The sequence below is a fragment of the Corella eumyota genome, chromosome 2, assembly GCF_963082875.1.
Source record: "Corella eumyota chromosome 2, kaCorEumy4.1, whole genome shotgun sequence".
Classification (NCBI taxonomy): Eukaryota; Metazoa; Chordata; class Ascidiacea; order Phlebobranchia; family Corellidae; genus Corella; species Corella eumyota.
Window position 1 is genome coordinate 2,439,893 of NC_137491.1, and position 21,665 is coordinate 2,461,557.

Genomic DNA, 21,665 nt, shown 5'->3' on the forward strand with positions numbered 1-21,665 from the left:
AGAAATTCGAGACGGGTAATCATCGAACAAACGGGTTTGGTATGCGGGCGTGGATGTTGCTTTATAACCACCCAACGTGTTTTCCCAATTAGAGTTTGTTGTGGGCATTGTTCGCCCACAAGAAGAAGAAGAAGAAGAAGGAAAAGTACCAAAGGGCGTATCTAAGGGTTGGGGCATAATGGACACGAACTTAGACTTAATCGGGGTCTGTGCTGGCAATGTATTATCATAAGCCTGAGAAGGTCCTGGTTCTAAATGTGCCCAGGCCGTTAAATGAGTCTGGTTAGGAAGGTCAGCCTGAGTAGAAATACTAGTATAGTTAGCGGGGCTATTAGGAAATCGGGGACTAAGTGTAGTACTGGCAACAACATTATGAGTTTCTAAAAAGTCGTCCTCAAAATTGTTATTTTCAGTGGAAAACTGAAAAACAGCTTCAGGGTTTGTCTTATTCTTACTACCACTAATCTTGCTAAAAATCTTATCCATAATGTTACAAAAAATGTTGCCCAAACACGCAATTATTCCAAAAAATAGTAACAACAAGAAAAACTAATACCAAATATGAAGTTAACCAATTAATTCAAATTAGAAAACTCACAAACAAACTATTATTACAAATAAAAATATATCGTTTGCTAAACAAATTTTAACAAAGACTTTATAATAACCAAAACAAATTAATACTTCAAAGTCGATTAAAATTAAAGGATTATAAAAACGCACACCAACAAAGAGATATCCTGGCTAGCTTATTGGCTGACTTTCAACTGTGCTAGTCGCAAATAGTTACCAAAAATGTATTAAAAATAAAATCGGTTTACCAGTTCGTAAGATGAAGTTGCGTGTTCAAAGTTAAACAGAGCCTACAAACCGTATATTTAACTGTAAAATCACTGGACGGGTGTCTACCAACTTTGTAGGACTTGTTGTCAATTATTTAATTATAGCAGTTTATTACTAACAAACTTATGTCTATCATTATTATAAACTGGTTATTAACTGGTTTGGTAATGTCTAAGACTCCTGATCGGAAGGTTAATTTATGTATTACCGCTAAACTAAATTGTTTATCTGTTGTCAGATCACTAATAACTCTTGTGGTGACGGATTATATTAAAACAACAAACAAACGTGAAAAACGCTAAATAAAACTACATAATACATCTAACTTTATACATTTACAATAAAAGTTACATTACTCTATAAAAGGGCGTTAAACTTGTTACTAAATACAATATTTGTACAACTAACATTATACGATAACTGTGCCATATAATGTCATGGCTGCGGGTCGACGTCCGGGTAGAGACCGGTATACTAAGTAACCTAGATCAGTAATTATTCTACTGCATCTCAAGTTTCTCAGATACCAATTTTTCCCCTTTCGTCGCCGTAGCCGCCGGACAGTATTTTATTCTATCTCCTTATTATTTTGGAATATTTTTGGGTTTATATACCCGAAATGTTGTTGTGCCTGACGGGTGGTGATTGACGTACGAGTTTTTAATGAGTCGAGGGCTGCTTTGGGTTTAATCCTTTTCTTGGTTTATTCTTTATAGCACCAAAAAGGCGCTGATTAAAATGTTGTTCTGTTCATGATTTTAGATGGGTTTTATTGACAGTTTTTGTTGAATATTGATTACCATCTGTTCGTGCGTTTGAGAATATTCTGTTTTTGGCGTTTGTGCAGGTGATTTGACGAAGAGAAATGTATTGTTAATTATCGCCGCTGCCCGTGCCATTTGAGTTTATTGTTTCTCCAAAGAATCAGCACGTATTTAATCACAAATAATTCTCTTTTGATTATGCAACCCGTTGAACTCATTTCAACTCGCACTAGGGTCAAATGTATAGCATTATACATTGGATCCTATAACGGTTCAACAATTTAAAAACAAACAACACGAGTTATATTTTAACAATCAAACCTCGAGTTTAGTTATAATTTATTGTATAGCTGGCTGTAACTTTGTTTCTTAAAAAAAATGTTTTTTTAGGAAAATTTATAAAAACGCATTTGTCTTTTTAAAAGAATTGGTTAATTTAAATTTATGGAACTATGAGCGTCGTCCGCCAAGTTTATAAAATGCAGGAATATTTATAACCTTACCCTAATCTTCCAATGTACATTCTGCCCCCTTTCCACATTCATTTTATTACTACTGGCTTAAACCAGCGGACGACGCAAATAGTGTTTCAAATTTATTATAAAAGCAACAATAGGATTTCCTAGAAAAGGTTAGGGTTAGCTGGGGTTGAAAAAAGTGTCTCGTTGTCAAAGTTAGCGCATTCCATGTGGTTATTAGTAGGACCTCTTTTGTGGTAAATAATTACTTACTGTGTGGTAATTAGTAGGATCTCTTCAATCTAAACTTTTCCTGTTTTTCAGTATCATGTAAATGGGGTAGGTGGACAAGTTGGTCGGCATGCTCTAAATCTTGTGGAACCGGAGAACGATCAAAATCTCGCTCAGTTTCTAGAAGTAGCAGTTGTGGAGGAAGGAGTTGTTCTGGAGAGTCAAGAAAAACAAAAACCTGCTCTCAAACAATAAATCTTTTCAATTACTTTAATCAACATTTAGCCTGTCAATGGTCAGATTGGTCGAGTTTTGGGACTTGTTCGAAAATTTGTGGGGGTGGAACGAAAACTCGAACAAGAGAAATTTCTTCTTGTGATAAACAAAGTTGTTCAGGATCAACCACAGATTCTGAACCTTGTAATTTACAGTGTTGCCCTGGTAAGAACATTTTTATTATATGTTGTATTTTTTTATCTAAGTTGGTAATTGGACAACTTTATTGCATATAGAGTAAAATTTGCTACTTTCACTCCGGCAGTGTGGTGTAGTGGTAAGAACACTTGCTACGCCACACATGAGGTGGGTTCAATCCCCACTGATCTCATGCCATAGCGCTTAAGTAAGAAGCTATAAACGGTATGAACTCCTGCTGAGCCAGCACTTAATCAGCAGCATAATTATCAGGCAATTATAATCTATAATATTACAAACTGCCACAGGCAACTCGAGACTGGGTCAGAGTAACTGATGTTACTTTATGTTTCAGTTGCGCATTCGACTTTCTACATCGAGAATAAAGATATATACAAAAAACTAAGTCTCTGGCTTTGGGTTGACCCTGGAAGTTTTAAACATTTTTATATACGCCCGATAATTAATCTTTTTGGCTCAGCAAGACTTTGTTTAATATATTAGTGTTAACATAAGAACAATACAGCATTATTACAGAATAAAAACCCAGGAATTTAATTTTACACACTTGTAATAGTTTTACTATTTCAACTTGCCTGAAAGATTTTTTTGACGAGTAAATAGCATAAATAAGTTTAGCTATGTAGTAATAATATTATGATGCATTAATTAAACTTGTTTACTTTTTATAAACATGGTAAATTTTTACAATTTTGTTTTAAAATTGTATTCTTTGCATAAGTTGTAATAAATATGCAAAAGGTTTAGGTTTTTTAGTATTTATTTTAAAAATTTTTTTTTTTGAATATATTTTTTAGTATCATGTTTATGGGATGACTGGACAAATTGGTCGTCATGCACTCAATCTTGCGAAACTGGAGTTCAATCGAGATCTCGCTCAGTTTACAGAAGTAACAGATGTGGAGGAAGTTCCTGTTCCGGAAGTTCAAGTGAAATAAGATCTTGTAACTCACAATGTTGTCCAGGTATCAATTATTATCTATTACTGTTCTTCTAAATAAATAAATAATATAACTAATATTTAACAATTACCATATAAAAAAAATAATTTTAATGTTTTATTAGTAAGTATTTTATTAGTAAGTAACAGATTGTTTTTTAGTTGATTGTGCAACTTCGAACTGGTCTTCTTGGTCAGAATGTTCCGCCACCTGTGGCAGTAAAGGGCTATCTCACAGGAAAAGAGTTATCCTCACCCAGCAGAGTTGTAACGGTCAAAAATGTCCAATTCTTAACGAATCAAAAAAATGCAACCAAAAATGCTTTAATGGTGGTACTATCGTGCAAAATGGTTGTAAATGTATGAATGGTTGGAATGGTGAATGTTGTTCAAATGGTAAATTAACTTTTGTTTAAAAAAAATTAAGTCACAAGACACTTATCAAAAGGTTCCAAGTCTAGTTCCTAGTTATCTCCAATTTATATATATATATTAATTTTTTACAATATTATGTTTTCAAGTATGTCTAAAATATTGACAAAATGGTTTAAATAAATCTAGATATACACGAATGTTTATTACAAACACATAACTGCTCAGAAGATGCAATTTGTACCAATACAAAAGGTGGTTTTAATTGCCAGTGTGTAAATGGTTATTCTGGAAGTGGTGTAAGTTGTGAAGATATAAATGAATGTCAAACCAGCATTGATAATTGCCACAAATTAGCAACGTGCACCAATACTAATGGTTCTTTTGGTTGCCAGTGCATAACTGGTTATTCTGGAAATGGTGTAAGTTGTAAAGATGTAAATGAATGTCAAACCAACACTGACAATTGTCATGACTTAGCAATTTGTACCAATACTAATGGTTCTTTTAGTTGCCAGTGCATAACTGGTTATTCTGGAAATGGTGTAAGTTGTGAAGATGTAAATGAATGTCAAACCAACACTGACAATTGCCATGACTTAGCAACTTGCACCAATACTAATGGTTCTTTTAGTTGCCAGTGCATAACTGGTTATTCTGGAAATGGTGTAAGTTGTAAAGATGTAAATGAATGCCAAACCAACAGTGACAATTGCCATAATTTAGCAACTTGCACCAACACTAATGGTTCTTTTAGTTGCCATTGTGTAACTGGTTATTCTGGAAATGGTATAAGTTGTGAAGATGTAAATGAATGTCGAACCAACACTGACAATTGCCATAATTTGGCAACATGCATTAATTTAAATGGTTCTTTTAGTTGCCAGTGCATAACTGGTTATTCTGGAAATGGTTTAAGTTGTGAAGATGTAAATGAATGTCAAACCAACACTGACAATTGCCATAATTTAGGAACTTGCACCAATACTAATGGTTCTTTTAGTTGTCAGTGCATAACTGGTTATTCTGGAAATGGTGTAAGTTGTGAAGATGTAAATGAATGTCAAACCAACACTGACAATTGCCATAATTTAGCAACTTGCACCAACACTAATGGTTCTTTTAGTTGCCAGTGCATAACTGGTTATTCTGGAAATGGTGTAAGTTGTGAAGATGTAAATGAATGTCAAGCCAACACTGACAATTGCCATCAATTTGCATTCTGTACCAATACTAATGGTTCTTTTATATGCCAGTGTAGGAGTGGTTATTTTGGTGATGCTGAAAATTGTGAGGATGTAAATGAATGTCAAACCAACACTGACAATTGCCATGATTTAGCAACTTGCACCAATACTAATGGTTCTTTTAGTTGCCAGTGCATAACTGGTTATTCTGGAAATGGTGTAAGTTGTGAAGATATAAATGAATGCCAAACCAGCATTAATAATTGCCACAAATTAGCAACCTGCACCAATACTAATGGTTCTTTTAGTTGCCAGTGTGTAACTGGTTATTCTGAAAATGGTGTAAGTTGTGAAGATATAAATGAATGTCAAACCAGCATTGATAATTGCCACAAATTAGCAACCTGCACCAATACCAATGGTTCTTTTAATTGCCAGTGTGTAACTGGTTATTCTGGAAATGGTGTAAGTTGTGAAGATGTAAATGAATGTCAAACCAACACTGACAATTGCCATAAATTAGCAACATGCACCAATACTAATGGTTCTTTTAGTTGCCAGTGTTTAACTGGTTATTCTGGAAATGGTGTAAGTTGTGAAGATATAAATGAATGTCAAACCATCACCAACAATTGTTATGATTTAGCAACATGCACCAATACTAATGGTTCTTTTAGTTGCCAGTGTAGAAATGGTTATTTTGGTGATGCTGAAAATTGTAAGGATATAAATGAATGCCAAACCAACACTGACAATTGCCATAATTTATCAACATGCACCAATTTGGATGGTTCTTTTAGTTGCCAGTGCATAACTGGTTATTCTGGAAATGGTTTAAGTTGTGAAGATACAAATGAATGCCAAACCAACACTGACAATTGCCATAATTTAGCAACATGCACCAATTTAGATGGTTCTTTTAGTTGCCAGTGCATAACTGGTTATTCTGGAAATGGTTTAAGTTGTGAAGATACAAATGAATGCCAAACCAACACTGACAATTGCCATAATTTAGCAACATGCACCAATTTAGATGGTTCTTTTAGTTGCCAGTGCATAACTGGTTATTCTGGAAATGGTTTAAGTTGTGAAGATACAAATGAATGCCAAACCAACACCGACAATTGCCATAATTTAGCAACATGCACCAATTTAGATGGTTCTTTTAGTTGCCAGTGCATAACTGGTTATTCTGGAAATGGTGTAAGTTGTGAAGATATAAATGAATGCCAAACCAACACTGACAATTGCCATAATTTAGCAACATGCACCAATTTAGATGGTTCTTTTAGCTGCCAGTGTATAACTGGTTATTTTGGAAATGGTGTAAGTTGTGAAGATGTAAATGAATGTCAAACCAACACTGACAATTGCCATAATTTAGCAACATGCACCAATTTAGATGGTTCTTTTAGCTGCCAGTGTATAACTGGTTATTTTGGAAATGGTGTAAGTTGTGAAGATGTAAATGAATGTCAAACCAACACTGACAATTGCCATGACTTAGCAACATGTAGCAACATCAATGGTTCTTTTAGTTGCCAGTGCAGAACTGGTTATTTTGGAGATGGTGTTTATTGTGAAAGTAAGTGAATAGTTGTTTAGTTTGATTTGGATCTAAAAAGTTTTTATTATGGCTTGTTTAATTGGAAATTTAAAAACATTGATAAAGTAACTTTTTTTTTTAATTTAAATTGTTTTTTTTTGGTCTGCATTAGCTGTCAAAAGAGCTATTATGCATAGATTTAATAGACATGTAAACACATAATATCATTTATTTAGATATAGATGAATGTTTTGAAGAAAACAATTGTTCCATTCATTCAACATGTGAAAACACAGTTGGTAGTTATACTTGTGCTTGTAATACTGGCTTCAAGGGGAATGGAATTGTTTGTGAAGGTAAAAAAATAAAAGTTATTTTATGAACTGAACAAAATACCTTTTTTAAGTAACAAAATTTTATTTTTTTTTAAATCAATACAATTTAGATGTAGATGAATGTTTGACATCAGAGGATAGCTGTAAAAGTAACCTAGCAAAATGTGTAAACACAAACGGAAGTTTTTACTGTGATTGTGGAAAGTTTTTGCAATACAAAGATGGCCAATGTGTTGGTAAGTTTAAAAGTGTTATAAAACTCAACAGACAGTAAAAGTTTACCAAAAAATTTTTTGGGATATATTTTTATCCTTAATGTGGGAAAGTCGAATGCGCGACTTAAACATAGAGCAACATCAGTTACTTTAACCCAGTCTCGAGTTGCCTGTGGCAGTTTGGGATATTATGGATTATAATTGCCCGATAATTATGCTGCTGTGTGAATGCTGGCTTAGCAGTAGTTCGTACCATTTATAGCACCTTACTTAAGGGCGCTACAGCATGAGATATGTGGGGATTGAACCCACGACCTTATGTGTGGTGTAGCAAGTGTTCTTACCACTACACCACGCTTCCGGTTTATAATAGGTTTCAGTGCATAAAGTAAAAGGTTTATTTTCCATTGCTTTTATTAGGTAGAAACCTTTAATAATGTAATAATATATCTTATTTCACATATTGATATCTACCACAAAAAACAATGGGTTTATTTATTTTTTTATTACATTTTTTTAAAAGCAAAACAAACAAAAAAATTTATTTTTAAAGTATATTGCAATTTGAAATTACAGAAAAGGCGCCAATAAAAATCAACAACAACAAATTCAACAGCAACACTCTAAAAATGGACATCGAAAATGAAATCCAATCAAATGACCCAACAAATCTTCCACAAGATGGCAGTAATGAATATATCGTGATAAAGTATTTAGTTATTGGAATGGGTTGTATGGCTGCAGTTTTGCTTGTGATTTTAACAGTTGTAAGGGTAAGTTTTATTACTTTTTTATATTTAATTTTTTTATTACATATCAATGAAAGAGATAAGAAAAAATGGAAAAAAACAACAGAACTAATTTCTGATTTAAAACATGCCAAAATTATAAAATATTTGTATACAATTTTACAGTATAAAAGGCATAGTCACCAAACCCATTTTTAACATTTAGATTAGGCATTATTCTATAATTTTAGAATAACCATGGTAGTTTTGACTCATTTTTATAATCCAATTTTCTTATTGTTAAGTTAGTGCTACTGTCTATTTATAAAATTGCTGATTTTGCATTCTCTTGAAAAAAAAAAAAGGTTTTGCATTTTTTTGAAAAAAAATTACAGTTAGTTGTGTTTTTATTGTGACTTGCATGTTTTGTCATATAACCAGCTGTAATTAAACCTAAGGTCCCAAGTTTAAGAGTAAATTACAATAGGTAGCACCTAAACTTAAAGTATACTTTTTTTTTACATTTATTTATTCTTGACGTGGAAAAGTCGACTTCATGACCTAAACATAAAGTAACATCAGTTACCCCGACCCAATCTTGAGTTATTTATTTTTACCTTATAGTATAATTCTAAGTTTGTCAATCATATAAAATAATTAGATAACCTAGCAAATTATTTTAACAGATTTATAAAGTCAACCAATCCAGACAAACTTCATCTGTGAACTCAGATTTTGCTATTTCGTCACCGATGGGTTTTGACAATATTGCTGCAGAAGATTTATAAACAGTTGTCTTTTTTTGATTACAAAAATTTATGAGACATTTACGCGTTAGTTCTGATATTTAAATTGCCAAACACATAATTGTTACTTTAAAATATTTATGATACTTAAACAATTGGTTAGAATGTTTTTAATTAATAATTTATTTTTTTTTTGTTTTTCGCGCATTGATAAAAGTTAATGATAAATATGATATACAATTAATATTACAACAATGCGACGGAAAAATGACAAAATTAATTTAATGATTTAAAACATGCCGAAAGTATTAACGTTTACATAAGGATTTTAAGTATGTTATGGCATGGTCACTAAACCCCCCAAAAAAGTCTTTAATACGATTCAGGGATCGACAATAATTTTTTTTTGTGTAATACTTAACCTTCAAACTTACTAATGTGTTTCTATCATTGTGAATATTTTTGTTTTGAGTCGAAAAACTTTTTAATTTTATTGTATGATATATAACTTTCTTTATCATTTGCCATTTTTATAAACTCGAGAATAATCTGATAATTAAGATATTGAATATATTATTGGGTCTAGAATTAATAGATATGGTTAAAATTTAATTAGTTAGTATTTTTAAACCTTGTAATTATGTTTTAATTAACAAATTTTTCTGAGTTTGGGCGTCTAATTTATCAAAGAGGATAAATAGAATTAATAAGACTTTAGAAAGTTAGGCAGGTGGCTAATACCTTGAAAAAGTCATAACATCTCTACAGGCACAAATCGGTTACAGTTTCTCGTTAATCACGTACTACGTAAGCAGCAGCTGATTTTCAATAACAAAACTAAACAAAAAGTTTTCTGTTGGATTTTAAAGAATAAATCATGTTTAAACGATTAAGGGAAAAAATAGAAAATGTGGAAGCCTCTTCTCCGACGAAATATAACAACTCAGATGGAGTTTCACCTTTAGTGAATCGGAGAATAAACGTTACTGGTAATTCCTAATTTATTTTAAACTTTTTTTCTGTATATATCAGTAGCCTCGATGTGGGAAAGTCGAATGCGCAACTTAAACATAGAGTAACATCAGTTACTCCGACCCAGTCTCGAGTTGCCTGTGACAGTTTGGGATATTATAGATTATGTATGGTGTAGTAAGTGTTCTTACCACTACACCAAGCTGTCGGCACTCATTACTTATTAAAGTTTTATAGTAAGAAGCTAATTAGCTTTTAAACTAGCCAATATATACTTAAAGGTGTTTATTAATAATCTCTAGTTGGGCTGTACAGGTATTTGTTTTATTTAACTAAAACATTTGAATTTTTTTAATTAGATTTGTTTTTTTTTAAGCTTCAGAGCTTAAAATTTTTCATTTACTAAAACAAAATTTGAATAATATTTTAGGTAAAAATCCTCTGGAAAATGAGTTGATTCGAAGTGATAGTTTAAGTTCATTGACTGGATCGGAAACAGAAATGGTAAAATTAAATATTTATTTCAACTCAAATATAAAAAATAAAGAAGTGTATATAACATTTATTTTGTATTTAAAATATTTTCTATAAATAAACAATGCATCTTTTTTCTACTTATTTTAGGATAGTTTTAAAATTAAACTTATGTTTTTTATGGTTTGTAGCCGACCGAATCTTCAAGTCGCGAAGATTTGTTGAAATTATTAAGAAATAAATCAAGTCAAGTTAAGAGATTGGAAGTAAAGCTAGCAGGTTAAAAACTAAATTAAGTTTTTTTGAATTACAAGTGTAATTTATCTCAATAACATAAACAAGATGTAACTTGCTAAAAATGGTTGCTTGTGTTAGATTTATTAAAAACTAGTAAATGGCAAGTCCCATCGTCGTGATTTTTTTTTTATAATAAATAGCAACTAATATTTGCTTGTGATAATAAATGCAGACCACAATTGACAGTTTAATTTCTTTTGTAAGCCTTTAAATTGGACATACATATATAAATATATATATATTGCCCACTTACCTTATTATATATAGATGCTTTTACTTTACTAATAGAAAAAAAATTATATATTTTTAAGCATGTGGCCAATCTTTAAAAGAGCGAAATCGAGAATGTGAGAAATTGACGAGCACTTTAGAAAAACAACAAGACATGTCGTTAAGAAAATTAAATAAATTAAACGAAGCTTTCCAGGAGGATAAATTAAAGTTTGAAGCTACCTCTCAGAAATTTGAAGCACAGGATAAAGTAAATCGAAAATTAAATATTTTTTTATATCATCTTAAGGTGATAGGTTTTTATATTTTACATGCTGTTATGACATGTTTAAGCTGTTTGTAAACACTGGACTTCGGGCGAAAAGTCTATACCCAAATACATCTCTTTTAGCTTAAAGCATAATGCCATGACCGGTATACCACACTAATAAAAGAATTTCTATGAATCGTAAAGCCTAATAAGCGATATTTAAATACGCGCACTTTATAACCTTTCACAAAAAAACACTGTTTATGGTGAGCAGGCATACTGCTATGTGCACATTTTTATTATGACCATATCATGTTAAATAAAGAGTTTACTACATGAAAAAATGTTTATAGACATTTTTTTTTAATTTTTTAATTTAAAACTAAGTTATTATAATAACGATTTATAATGAAAAGGAAAATCAAAGACTGTGTGATCTTATAACTGAATGGGAGAAACAAAAAGAAGATTTTGAAAATGCAAAAACTGAATTTTTTGAGAAACGAGACAACAATGCAGAATTACAAGATTTACAATTGCAAGAATTGGCAAAGTTAAAACACATGGTTAGTTAGTGCGAATTAAATATATTTTAAGTTTTGTTTATTGTATATTTAAAAAAAAAAAATTTTTTGTAATATTTAAAAACTTTTTTTAATTAAAACATGCAACCGTTTTTGAGGTTTTTTTTATATTTTTTTTTGGAGAAGGGTGTGCTGGTATGACGTGTTTTTAAGCAATCTAAACGCCGGGCTCATAGGCGAATAGTGTTGATGCGGCTCGAACCCGAAACCTTTTGGTGTGTTTAAGCTATCTGTAAACACTAGGCTTAAGGGCGAATCAGATGCCATTACCGATTCGCTACACTACCGGCATGCAACCGTTTTTATTTACCATATATGTGTGTAGTATATGGTACATGTGTGTGTCCAAGTAACATCTCATTAAAATAAAAAAAAACTTCTATTTGTGGTGCATGAGCAAATATTAGTTGCGAGTTGCAACTATTATTATTGCAATTAAAAAAAACAATCAGGGGACATTTACTAGTAATATTAATTAATATAATTTCTTAGGTAATGAATGGTGAAAAAGTTAGTAAAAACTTACAAATAGAACTGGATCACACTATGGCTGAAAAATTACAAATTCAAGACAAAAACATAGAGATGGAGTCACAAGTCAATAAAAATTTGGATATTATTGAAAGTTTACAAAAAGAAATAAGCAAAGAAATGGAAGAAAAGTAACTAGTCATTTTATTTAAGTTTATATATTATTTTTTTTATCAGTTTAGTGGTATTATGTTAAAATTTCTGGCGGTTTTTTATACAATTTTTGTTTACTTTCGATTATACCAATATCTGTTGCCTATACTTTAAATTATGTTTATTACCCGGATCATTAATTAATCTATTGTAAATTTATTTTAACTTGGTAACTCTTCAGGATAATTAAATTACAATGAATATTAGTTATCAACTTTACCTAATAAAACTTTTTGTTTTGGAAAGTTCTGGATTATAAAGCATTAATCATTTTGCAACTTTTGCTTTATAGTTTTACTGTTAGAAAAAGCGTTTTTAAATTTTTTAGGACATCACTGCTTGATTTAAACGGAAAAAGCAAAAGTTTACTTGAAAAATTAACAAATGAGAACTCAGAGTTTGAAAAGAAAATTTCAGATCTTAATCTTCAACTACAGAAGGTTTGAATTCCAGTTTTCTTTTTCTTTTTATTCAGAATTTACTATCATCTAATGATCATGTCAATTTCATTAATTTTTCTTTAACAAAAGCTTACTAAAATAACTTTTTTTTTAAATTTATATGGCATTGCATGCTCTGTATAGCCTATTCAATTAAAGTTCGATCTAAACAGAATAGTCTATTCTTCTAAAATTTTAAATTTACCCTTTATATTTTGCTGTTATTTTTTAAACTGTGTCAGTTTAAAACTTTAATTTTTAATGTAGAAAAGTAGCAGTTTAACTGAGTTAGAGTTTGTAAATGGCAACTTGCATGATAAATATGAAACTATGAAACATAACAATCTAACCATTATTAACAAGGTTAGTTTCTAATAGTTTCAGTCATTTTAAAATCGGTCAAAATATGTAGAGAAATCACAAAAACATTTTTTGCTTTCTTTAGTTTTTAATCTGTCATTTAACATTTAACAATATGTTGTAGCATGCATAATATTTATAAATATTTAGTAGTCTACCAAAAAATTGTTTTATTTAAAAACAAAAAGTAACTCACATTCTTTTAATTTTGCCTCCAATTTAATTTTAAGTCATTTTATTTTAATTTTTTGTGATTTGTTGTAGACAAGCAATGACTTAACTGAAAAGGGAGACATGATAAAACATTTGGAGGAAAAAATTCAAACTTTAGAGCAACGTTCAACAACAGAAAAACTACCACAAGACGAACAAGTTAAAGCTTTACTCGATGAGGTAACTTTTTGTGTTTAGACCTAATGTTTAAGGCTCTTTATGTAAAAAAAGAAACTATTAGTTTAAATATTGGTTAGGGCAAAAAAATTATTTAAAGTCATATGTTGGCAAATTTTTACTTAAAATTGATAAAGTTGGTGCACTAAACACAAAAATGGTTTTAACTTTTAATAATTTTACTTAGTTTTTAAATTATAAAACTTTTAAAAAAAGAAAAGTGGTAGCCCTGTTTGTGATGACGTAGAAAGTACTAGCTTGTATACATTTACTATGCTAACTCAGTACTTTCTTCGTCACACAAAAAAATGTGGTAACCTGGTTTTTAATGTTCAATATTTTTAATATTTTTTGAAAATTAAATTGTAAGTACCACATACATTTTTTAGAGGTTCTAAAGACGTTTTATGAATTAGTGTCAACTATACTAACATGTTAAATACATCACTTACTCTCCAATATAGTACTTTAAACATATTATACACATAGTTAAAAAATGTAAATTCTCTTAAAAATTTACATGACATAAACAAAAAATGCATTTGAATTAGTTTAAATAATAATATAACATAAAGTTTTAAAGGGTTCTAATTTTTATTAAATAGAGGCAAGCATTAGAAGAAAAACTCGAGGAAATAAGACAACAATTAAACAACGTTAAAGTAACTTGGGCGGAAAAAATTAACCAACTTGAAACACAAGTAATATTTCGCTATTTTAGTTTTTAGAATTTATGTTATAACTTGATATGTAAAGCTTATAGGAAAACAACCTCATGTGTGGTGTGGTAAGAACACTTGCTACACGACACATGAGGTTGTGGGTTTAATCCCCACAGCTCTCATGCTGTAGCGCCCTCGAGTAAGGCGCTATAAACGGTATGTACTCCTGCTGAGCCAGCACTTAATCAGTAGCATAGTTATTGGGCGATTATAATCTATAATATTCTAAACTGCCACAGGCAACTCGAGACTGGGTCGGAGTAACTGATGTTTCTCTATGTTTAAGTCGCGCATTCAACTTTCCCACATCGAGGATAAAGAGATGCAAAAAAAAAAATAAAAACAAAAAAAAATAAATAAAAAAAAAATTTAAAATTTTTAAATAAAACTAGCTTAGTTTCACATTTTATTTAATATCTTGGTATTTGTACTATTGTGTATTTAGTGTGTTGTGTAATTATTAACTTTTGATTGGTCTTAAAAATGTCTAAATAATTACAAATTTATTGATTTACTTAACGTCTTTAAGGATAATTACAAATTTATTGGGAATCTAACCCGGTCAATATTTATGCATTTTAAACTATGTTTTTTGTCCTAAACTATCCTGTAATGTTTTTTTAGGTTTCTCATCTGAATGTAAAAATAGCAGAAGACAGTTCGGAAATAAATGAAAAAAATACCACTTTAAAAAATTTAAATGAAAAGGTAAAATATTGTGTTTACTGTATTTGAAGTTAAAAATAAATGCTTGTATATACACTGGAATAGTAAGTAAGTATTGAACGCTAATTCTTTATTAAACAAGTTTAAGATAAATTCAATTAGGAAATCTTTTTTTGTTATTACTTTTTTTACTTTTACAGTTGTCTTTACTACAAGAAGAATTGAAAGTCCTAACCGAAAACAACAAAGAGTTAACATTAAATAATAAAACATATTTGCAACAAATAACTGAACTAGATTCTACCCTTATAGAACAAGTAAATTTATTTCATTTTGTTTTATTTAAGACTTTTAGTACTTTATATATAAATACCTTTTTTGTTTGGTAAAAATATTATTAATTTATTTTTTTAAAAAGTTAACTCCATAACTAAAATTAATCATGCTGTATTATCATCATCTGTATATAAAGAAAATAACATGCCTACAAAAATGGTAAAACTGCCATTTGTGGTGCAGGGGTAAATTATCACCTGCAAATATTAGTTGAGAGTTGTAACTATATTCAACAACTAAAATGCGGACCGAGGGGCCTTTTTTGTCAATGTATGATTGGTTTTTGGTTTAAGTTAATCCATAATAACCTAACATATTGGCCCTGTTTATAAAAATGTAATTGTTTTTTTTTTGTAGAAATCAAGTCATGAGAACGAAATATTAAACTTAAAAGAGCAACATACTAAAGAACATGAATCTAAATTATTAAAGTTAAAGTTAATGGAAAGTCAATCTAAAGAAGATATCCAAATCCTTCATAAAAATGAAATAGAAAAATTAAATGTAATAGTATTAATTTTTATTTAAAAAACAATGCTAATTTTTAGCAGAAGAATGTCAATTTTAAAAAGAAGAAGATAAAATAACTTTATATTAACAAAAACATTTTGTAAGTTGTTTATAAAATTACTTATAAATGAAATTTATAGTTAAATTGAAAATATTTTTGGTTTTTATTTTTAGAACAAAAATAAATTGTTGACTCAAGAAAAAGAAAATTTATTTTTGACTTCAACTCAAAAACTTGAAAAAATTAAAACAGAACTTAAAACTACACAGGTAAAAATATGTATTTTTTTTGTATACATCTTTTTCCTTGATGTGGGAAAGTCGAATGCGCAACTTAAACATAGAGTAACATTAGTTACTCCGACCCAGTCTCGAGTTGTCTGTGGCAGTTTGGGATATTATAGATTATAATTGCCCGATAATTATACTGCTGATTAAGTGCTGGCTCAGCAGGAGTTCGTACCGTTTATATCGCCTTACTCAAGGGCGCTACAGCATGAGATCAGTGGGGATTGAACCCACGACCCCATGTGTAGTGTAGCAAGTGTTCTTACCACTACACCATGCTGCCGGTTCAATATTAGAATATTTATTGTAACTTTTATGTAAAATATTTTAACTTAATTAATTGTTTCTATTCCGTCTTTTAAAGATTAACATTTAAATATATATAAGAAATAGTAAGGCAAAAATGCCATTGTTGACCGAAACGTAACAATTAAAGTAACATAATGTTATATTATCTATATATAAAGTGTAAATGTATTAAACTACCGAAAAAAATAGTCAAATTTACTTAACATTTCTAATATAGGAGGACATTCAAACCAAAGAAAAGGAAAATATTAAACTTGTTTCAAAACTTGAAAAATTGACTCAAGAAAATGATGAAAAGAATAAAAACGAGGAAAATTTAAATCTTAAACAAAATGAACTGAGTTCTGAGGTTTTAGAATTGCAAACTCAACTCACTAAACTTACTCAAGGTTGGAATAAAAAAATTATAATTTGTAAAAAAAAAATTTTGTGCAATGTAAATTAGGGAATCCATTTATATTTTGTTATTTAATTTAAAATTTTTATGTATGCTAGTCAATTTTCTGTCTTACAGGTTTAATTGTCATAACATGGATTACCACTATATGCTTGTGATAATTTGCCCTTGCACCTCAAACAGTGTTTTTTTAATGTCAAAGTCCTTAAATTGGATAAACAAATATAAATGGGCTCCATTAGGCTTCATTATACTATATATATGGTTTAAATTTTTAATTAATTCAGTAAATTTTAAAATTGACTTTTTAAGTGTTTTTATAAACCAAATTTTTATTTAAGAACATGAAAAGTTGTTGACTGAACATCAAGAATCGAGTGAAAAATTTCAAATAATTGAAACTGAATTTAAAACAAAAGAACTTGAATTAAATGAAACAATTAACAAGATGGATGAAAAACAATTGGAAAATCATTCTGCAGAAGTAAAGATAAAATTTCAATTTTTATAAAATTTAATTTTTAATATTAATAACTCATTTAAACTATCTACAAATTAAACTTATTCGCATATCAATATACATGTAATATACTTTTGAAACATCATGCCAAAAATTACAATAAAATACAGCATTAAGTTATAAAAGACCAGTTTAACAGTGCTTTAAAACACCATTTTAAAATTACATTATGTTATAAAATTAATTTTAAGTACTAGGTGGATGTTATTGTTAAATGATTAGTTTAATGTTAATTATTTAAAGGTAAACAAAATTCAAGCAAGTTTGGAAATGAGGACAAATGAAGTAATGGAATGTAAAAAAGAAATTGCCCAAATTAAGGTAATAAATATACTTTACATTCATTTTTTTGCCATAATTTGCAAATAATTACAAGTAAAAGTGTACAAAAAACTTTGTGATTATGCCACAGTTATTTGTTAAAAAATTATTTGTGAAAATATCTTTAGAATACACAAGTAGCTGATGAAGAATCAATATCTGAGTTAGAACAAGAAAAAACGAAATTAGAAAACCAGTTACTTGACAAAGAACGTTCTTACAAACTGCTTTTGCTTAAATATAATGACCTCAAAAAATCACTGCAAAAAGAAATGGTAAGACTATATAAATTAATGTTGACTAAAATAGGAATTTAGTTAATTTTATTACAAAAAAGCAAAAACCAAATAAAAAACAACCAAACAGATCTTGTTACGGAGGGGATTTTAATTGTTATAATATGGTTACAACTCTCAACTAATTTTTACTTGTGATGATTAACCCCTGTACCACAAATTGCAGTTTTATTTAATTTTTGGGCCTATAAATTGGACATACATAAATATATATATATATTTATTGTCAAATAAGCTTCTTTTTATTTAAATTATATTTTTATTTGCTTTAATGTAAAAATATTACACTAAAAATAATGCATTTATGAATTTCCTAATTTTTTTAATTTTATAGAAAAAAGCTCAGCCAGTAAATGAAGAAAACGGCAAGAAAGATCAACAACCGTCATCATCAGTTAACGAAAACTCAACAATTGACCCAATATTTTCACTTTTATCCGGCAACATGTCATTGGATGATCCTACACTAAGTAACGAACAACGTGAAGTGGTGTTAAAGTATTTAAAACATGTTGTTTTAAGATTTCTTTCTTCCAGCCATACTGAGGTAAGAAACGTTTAAATTTTGATGGTTGAATTTGTTTTTTGTCCTATTTAAAAATCAAGTTAATTTAATTTTTTGGCCAAAAATAATTTTAAAAACTTAGATTTGAATTTCCAAACAAAATTAGGCACAAAATTAACTAAATAAGGTGCACTACAATTTATTAACTAAAAAAGGTGCATTAAAAGTAAACTGCATTTTTTTGTTTTTGTTATCTAGGCCCAGCCCCTGATTAAAGCAATTTCAGCAATTTTACAATTTACTCCGGATGAGGAAAATTTAGTAAAAGACATTATGAACTACAAGGTAAATACTTTAAATGTTCAAAAATTTATAGTAAACACTTTTATTTCTATAAACTACTAATATTATGCTTAATTTACAGTGTTTTGTTTGCAACATGTGCATATCTTCTATAGGCTAGACTCCTACTTATTTGTTACAATACAATTCTGAAAAATACCCCATTCAATTAACAGACACTTATGAGGCATTTTTTTATTTTTGATGAATTTTCTTATATATTAAATCTATAAATATATTGCCCTTTAAACTCAATAATATATGCAAGTCAATATGGTCAGAACTGTTATTGTCATAAAATCGTTGAAATTTTTAGCTAATATTAGCTTCGATGATTTAACCACGCATCCCAAATGACAGTTTTATTTATTTTGTAGGATTATAAATTAGAGTTACATATACATAATCCACTAAGCTTTATTTATAGTTTATATTAACACAATAATCTTTTTATTTAGACCTCCTGGTTTTCAAGTAAACCAAGTATGAAGCAACTTAATAAAGCATCAGTTAAAAATAAATCCAACTCTTACTCTAAAAAATAATTTTTTTTTATGATTTTTACCTATGTGGTACTATCAAATTTATTGCCTGAAGGTCCATAGCTCAAGTCCCATTTTCCGCAATCTTTTTTTATTTATTATTATTGTTAATTTTTTTTGCTTTTATTTATTTTGCCCAATTTTTCTGTTTTTGAACTTGTTTTAAATATGTTACAACGTTCTCAGAAGTACTATTGATAATACTTATTGAGCAAACACTTTATATGCCTAATTTTCACATAATATTTTTTATAAAGAATATATGAATATATATATATATCTTCCATTTAGCTTTATTATATATATATTTGTTTTAGTTTTTAAGTTATTTTTAGTTGGTAGTTTGTATGGTGCAATTCGTTTTTATAGGGAAAGTAGTAAATTAAATGTTTGATTATTTGTTGTTTTAATTTTGTACAAAATATTTATTTAGCTTGTTTTAAAAATATATTTTAGTTACTTTATGTTTTTTGTAGAAATGTTTATACAGCCTACCTTTATACTATGTTTAAAATATGCGAAAACACAAATAAACAATAGATCTGAATTTTTTAATTTAAAAATACGGAAGAATGATATCATTGAATACGACTAGAGTAGGTCTGTTATAAAGCATAGAAACTCGAAATTTTTCATTCAGCGAGGCGCGGGGAATGTGACGTCATAATTAGTGCGCCTCCCCGAGAAATTCCTTTGCCACGAGATCCCGGGTTTTCAAATTTTAATTAAGTCTGAACAGAGAGTTTGTTACCAAATAAGGCCATACTGTAGACGACTATCAGTCGAAATGTTGCAATCTTTTTTATTAGGCGAGCAAACGGGCGTCATAATTAGAGCGTCTTCCTGAGAAATTCCTTCAATGCGAGAGCTGGGTGTGCATCATAAAGCGCTTTGTTAAAGCACGTGTTAGTTGTTAAATCACAATTAAAGACGTTATTTGTTAGAAATATTAATAAAAAAGTAAATAAATATTAAGATATTATGACGAGGTATAAGTATGTGTTGTTATATTAACATTTTGTTGAATTGTTTAGAAGATTTGAGCAAATATATTTTGAGTGACTGTTTGGAAGGCGCCTTTCACTGCAATCGGCGTCGTGCACGTACACACATGTCAATGAACATATAATAAGCCACGTGACTTAGTGTTTCGTGGCAAATTTGAATTGAAATCGGAATTCTAGTTCTTTCTGAATGGACTTTCAAAGTGAGTAGACGTGTTTTTGTTGGTGTTTATTTATTTATTTAAGTGGTTATTAATTTAATATTACTAGGTTATTATTAGTTTATTAAATACTATATTTTTTATTTAATGCGAGTAATTTAGTTTGAGATATAACTTAAAAATATTCAAATTTTTTTTAGGAAGTTTATGAAATAGAACTAGAGTGCGACAACTTGCAGCCAAGCATTATTCAAAGTAAGTTAACTTCTATTAATTAAAATGAAAAAGATATATAACTTATTAAACGACCTGATGAAACTAAATAGAAATTTATTTTTATATTAAATCTTTTTTATATCTATTTAAACTTTTTAAACATAATTAAACCTGTGTTGATGCGCAGGAACTCCCACAAAGTTGTTAAACGAGGTATTTTAGCTTTAAGAAATAAATTGTAAATTTAGCATAATTTAAAATATCTGGCACAAAAATTTAAAAAATAACCATTCTTAAACTTGTTTGGCACAACAGTTTAAATATTGGCATATTTTTTAGATGTTTGGCACAAAAAAGGAAATAATGACATAACTTACAAACTTTGGCATAATTTTACATATCATAAATTCTACAACTTAGCACAAATTAACATGATTACAATTAGGTAGGGTTTAGTGTTCATTACTATTTTCTAAACAATATTTTCTATCTAGGAAAAAATTAAATTATTTTATTGGAGGAAAAAGATTATGGCCGGAATTGGAGGAATGGAAATGGATGGAATCAATACAAGTCTTCTTTGCAACTAGCAAGGGGGAAGTTAAGTCAAAGAACTCAGGACCCGAAGACAATTTAAGATTGGATTGGATCATTTTACAAACTCAAAAAAAAGTCTCAGGACCTTGTGTTTAATATTACGATGAGGTCTGTAGGGCTATAGGTTTTCACGTGCCTATTTTTTGTATGTACAACATAATCAAGCGCTTAAAAATTTTTACGAGTTAAAAGTTTGTAGTATCACGTGTCTACTTTTATTTTTATTTATGACTGGTTAAAAACTCATAATTTTGCGCATTTAATGTTGTATAGTTGACACAGTCCCAATGTGTTTAGGTTTCTGTGTAATCATAATTATATTAAACGGGACTGTTTAATGGTTTTTTTAAAAGTATGGTCTATAAAAGTTTTTGCGCTGTAGAATTTAGATAAGAATAGGCTTTTTATAAAACTAGGCCTATATGTGTGTGTTATGTGTAATTTATGCAAA

The 21,665-nt window shown here is 29.2% G+C and overlaps 2 protein-coding genes across 3 annotated transcripts; both read left to right on the forward strand.

Annotated features, from left to right (window-relative positions):
- Window positions 1-1,010: 1,010 nt before the first annotated feature.
- On the forward strand, window positions 1,011-9,388 carry LOC145741267 (uncharacterized). Its single transcript, XM_082558828.1, has 9 exons — window positions 1,011-1,034; window positions 2,356-2,737; window positions 3,529-3,696; window positions 3,834-4,067; window positions 4,233-6,815; window positions 7,013-7,132; window positions 7,222-7,347; window positions 7,903-8,099; window positions 8,741-9,388. The coding sequence occupies exons 1-9, from the start codon at window positions 1,011-1,013 to the stop codon at window positions 8,840-8,842; spliced, it is 3,936 nt and encodes a 1,311-aa protein (XP_082414954.1). The 3' UTR covers window positions 8,843-9,388.
- A 208-nt stretch (window positions 9,389-9,596) lies between these two features.
- LOC145742827 (golgin subfamily A member 1-like) lies at window positions 9,597-19,509 on the forward strand. 2 transcript variants are annotated; one of them, XM_082560648.1, is made up of 21 exons: window positions 9,597-9,789; window positions 10,203-10,276; window positions 10,438-10,525; window positions 10,855-11,024; window positions 11,441-11,590; window positions 12,101-12,270; window positions 12,621-12,732; window positions 13,000-13,095; window positions 13,357-13,485; window positions 14,088-14,183; window positions 14,829-14,912; window positions 15,071-15,187; window positions 15,564-15,710; window positions 15,891-15,986; window positions 16,531-16,702; window positions 17,052-17,194; window positions 17,474-17,551; window positions 17,680-17,826; window positions 18,182-18,394; window positions 18,611-18,697; window positions 19,153-19,509. In XM_082560648.1, the coding sequence occupies exons 1-21, from the start codon at window positions 9,678-9,680 to the stop codon at window positions 19,237-19,239; spliced, it is 2,568 nt and encodes an 855-aa protein (XP_082416774.1). In that variant the 5' UTR covers window positions 9,597-9,677; the 3' UTR covers window positions 19,240-19,509. The 2 variants fall into 2 exon arrangements, with proteins under 2 accessions (XP_082416774.1, XP_082416775.1); XM_082560649.1 differs by lacking the exon at window positions 13,000-13,095 and having other exon boundaries at window positions 19,153-19,507.
- Window positions 19,510-21,665: the final 2,156 nt, after the last annotated feature.

Bases quoted from the DNA above. Each gene is read 5' to 3' on its own strand.
- LOC145741267 (XM_082558828.1), top strand. From the start codon at position 1,011: ATGTCTAAGACTCCTGATCGGAAG. The intron at 7,133-7,221 runs GTAAAAAAATAA...AATACAATTTAG, and splicing joins GAATGGAATTGTTTGTGAAG to ATGTAGATGAATGTTTGACA. The intron at 8,100-8,740 runs GTAAGTTTTATT...TTATTTTAACAG, and splicing joins TGATTTTAACAGTTGTAAGG to ATTTATAAAGTCAACCAATC.
- LOC145742827 (XM_082560648.1), top strand. From the start codon at position 9,678: ATGTTTAAACGATTAAGGGAAAAAATAGAAAATGTGGAAGCCTCTTCT. The intron at 14,184-14,828 runs GTAATATTTCGC...ATGTTTTTTTAG, and splicing joins TTAACCAACTTGAAACACAA to GTTTCTCATCTGAATGTAAA. The intron at 16,703-17,051 runs GTTGGAATAAAA...TTTTTATTTAAG, and splicing joins ACTCACTAAACTTACTCAAG to AACATGAAAAGTTGTTGACT.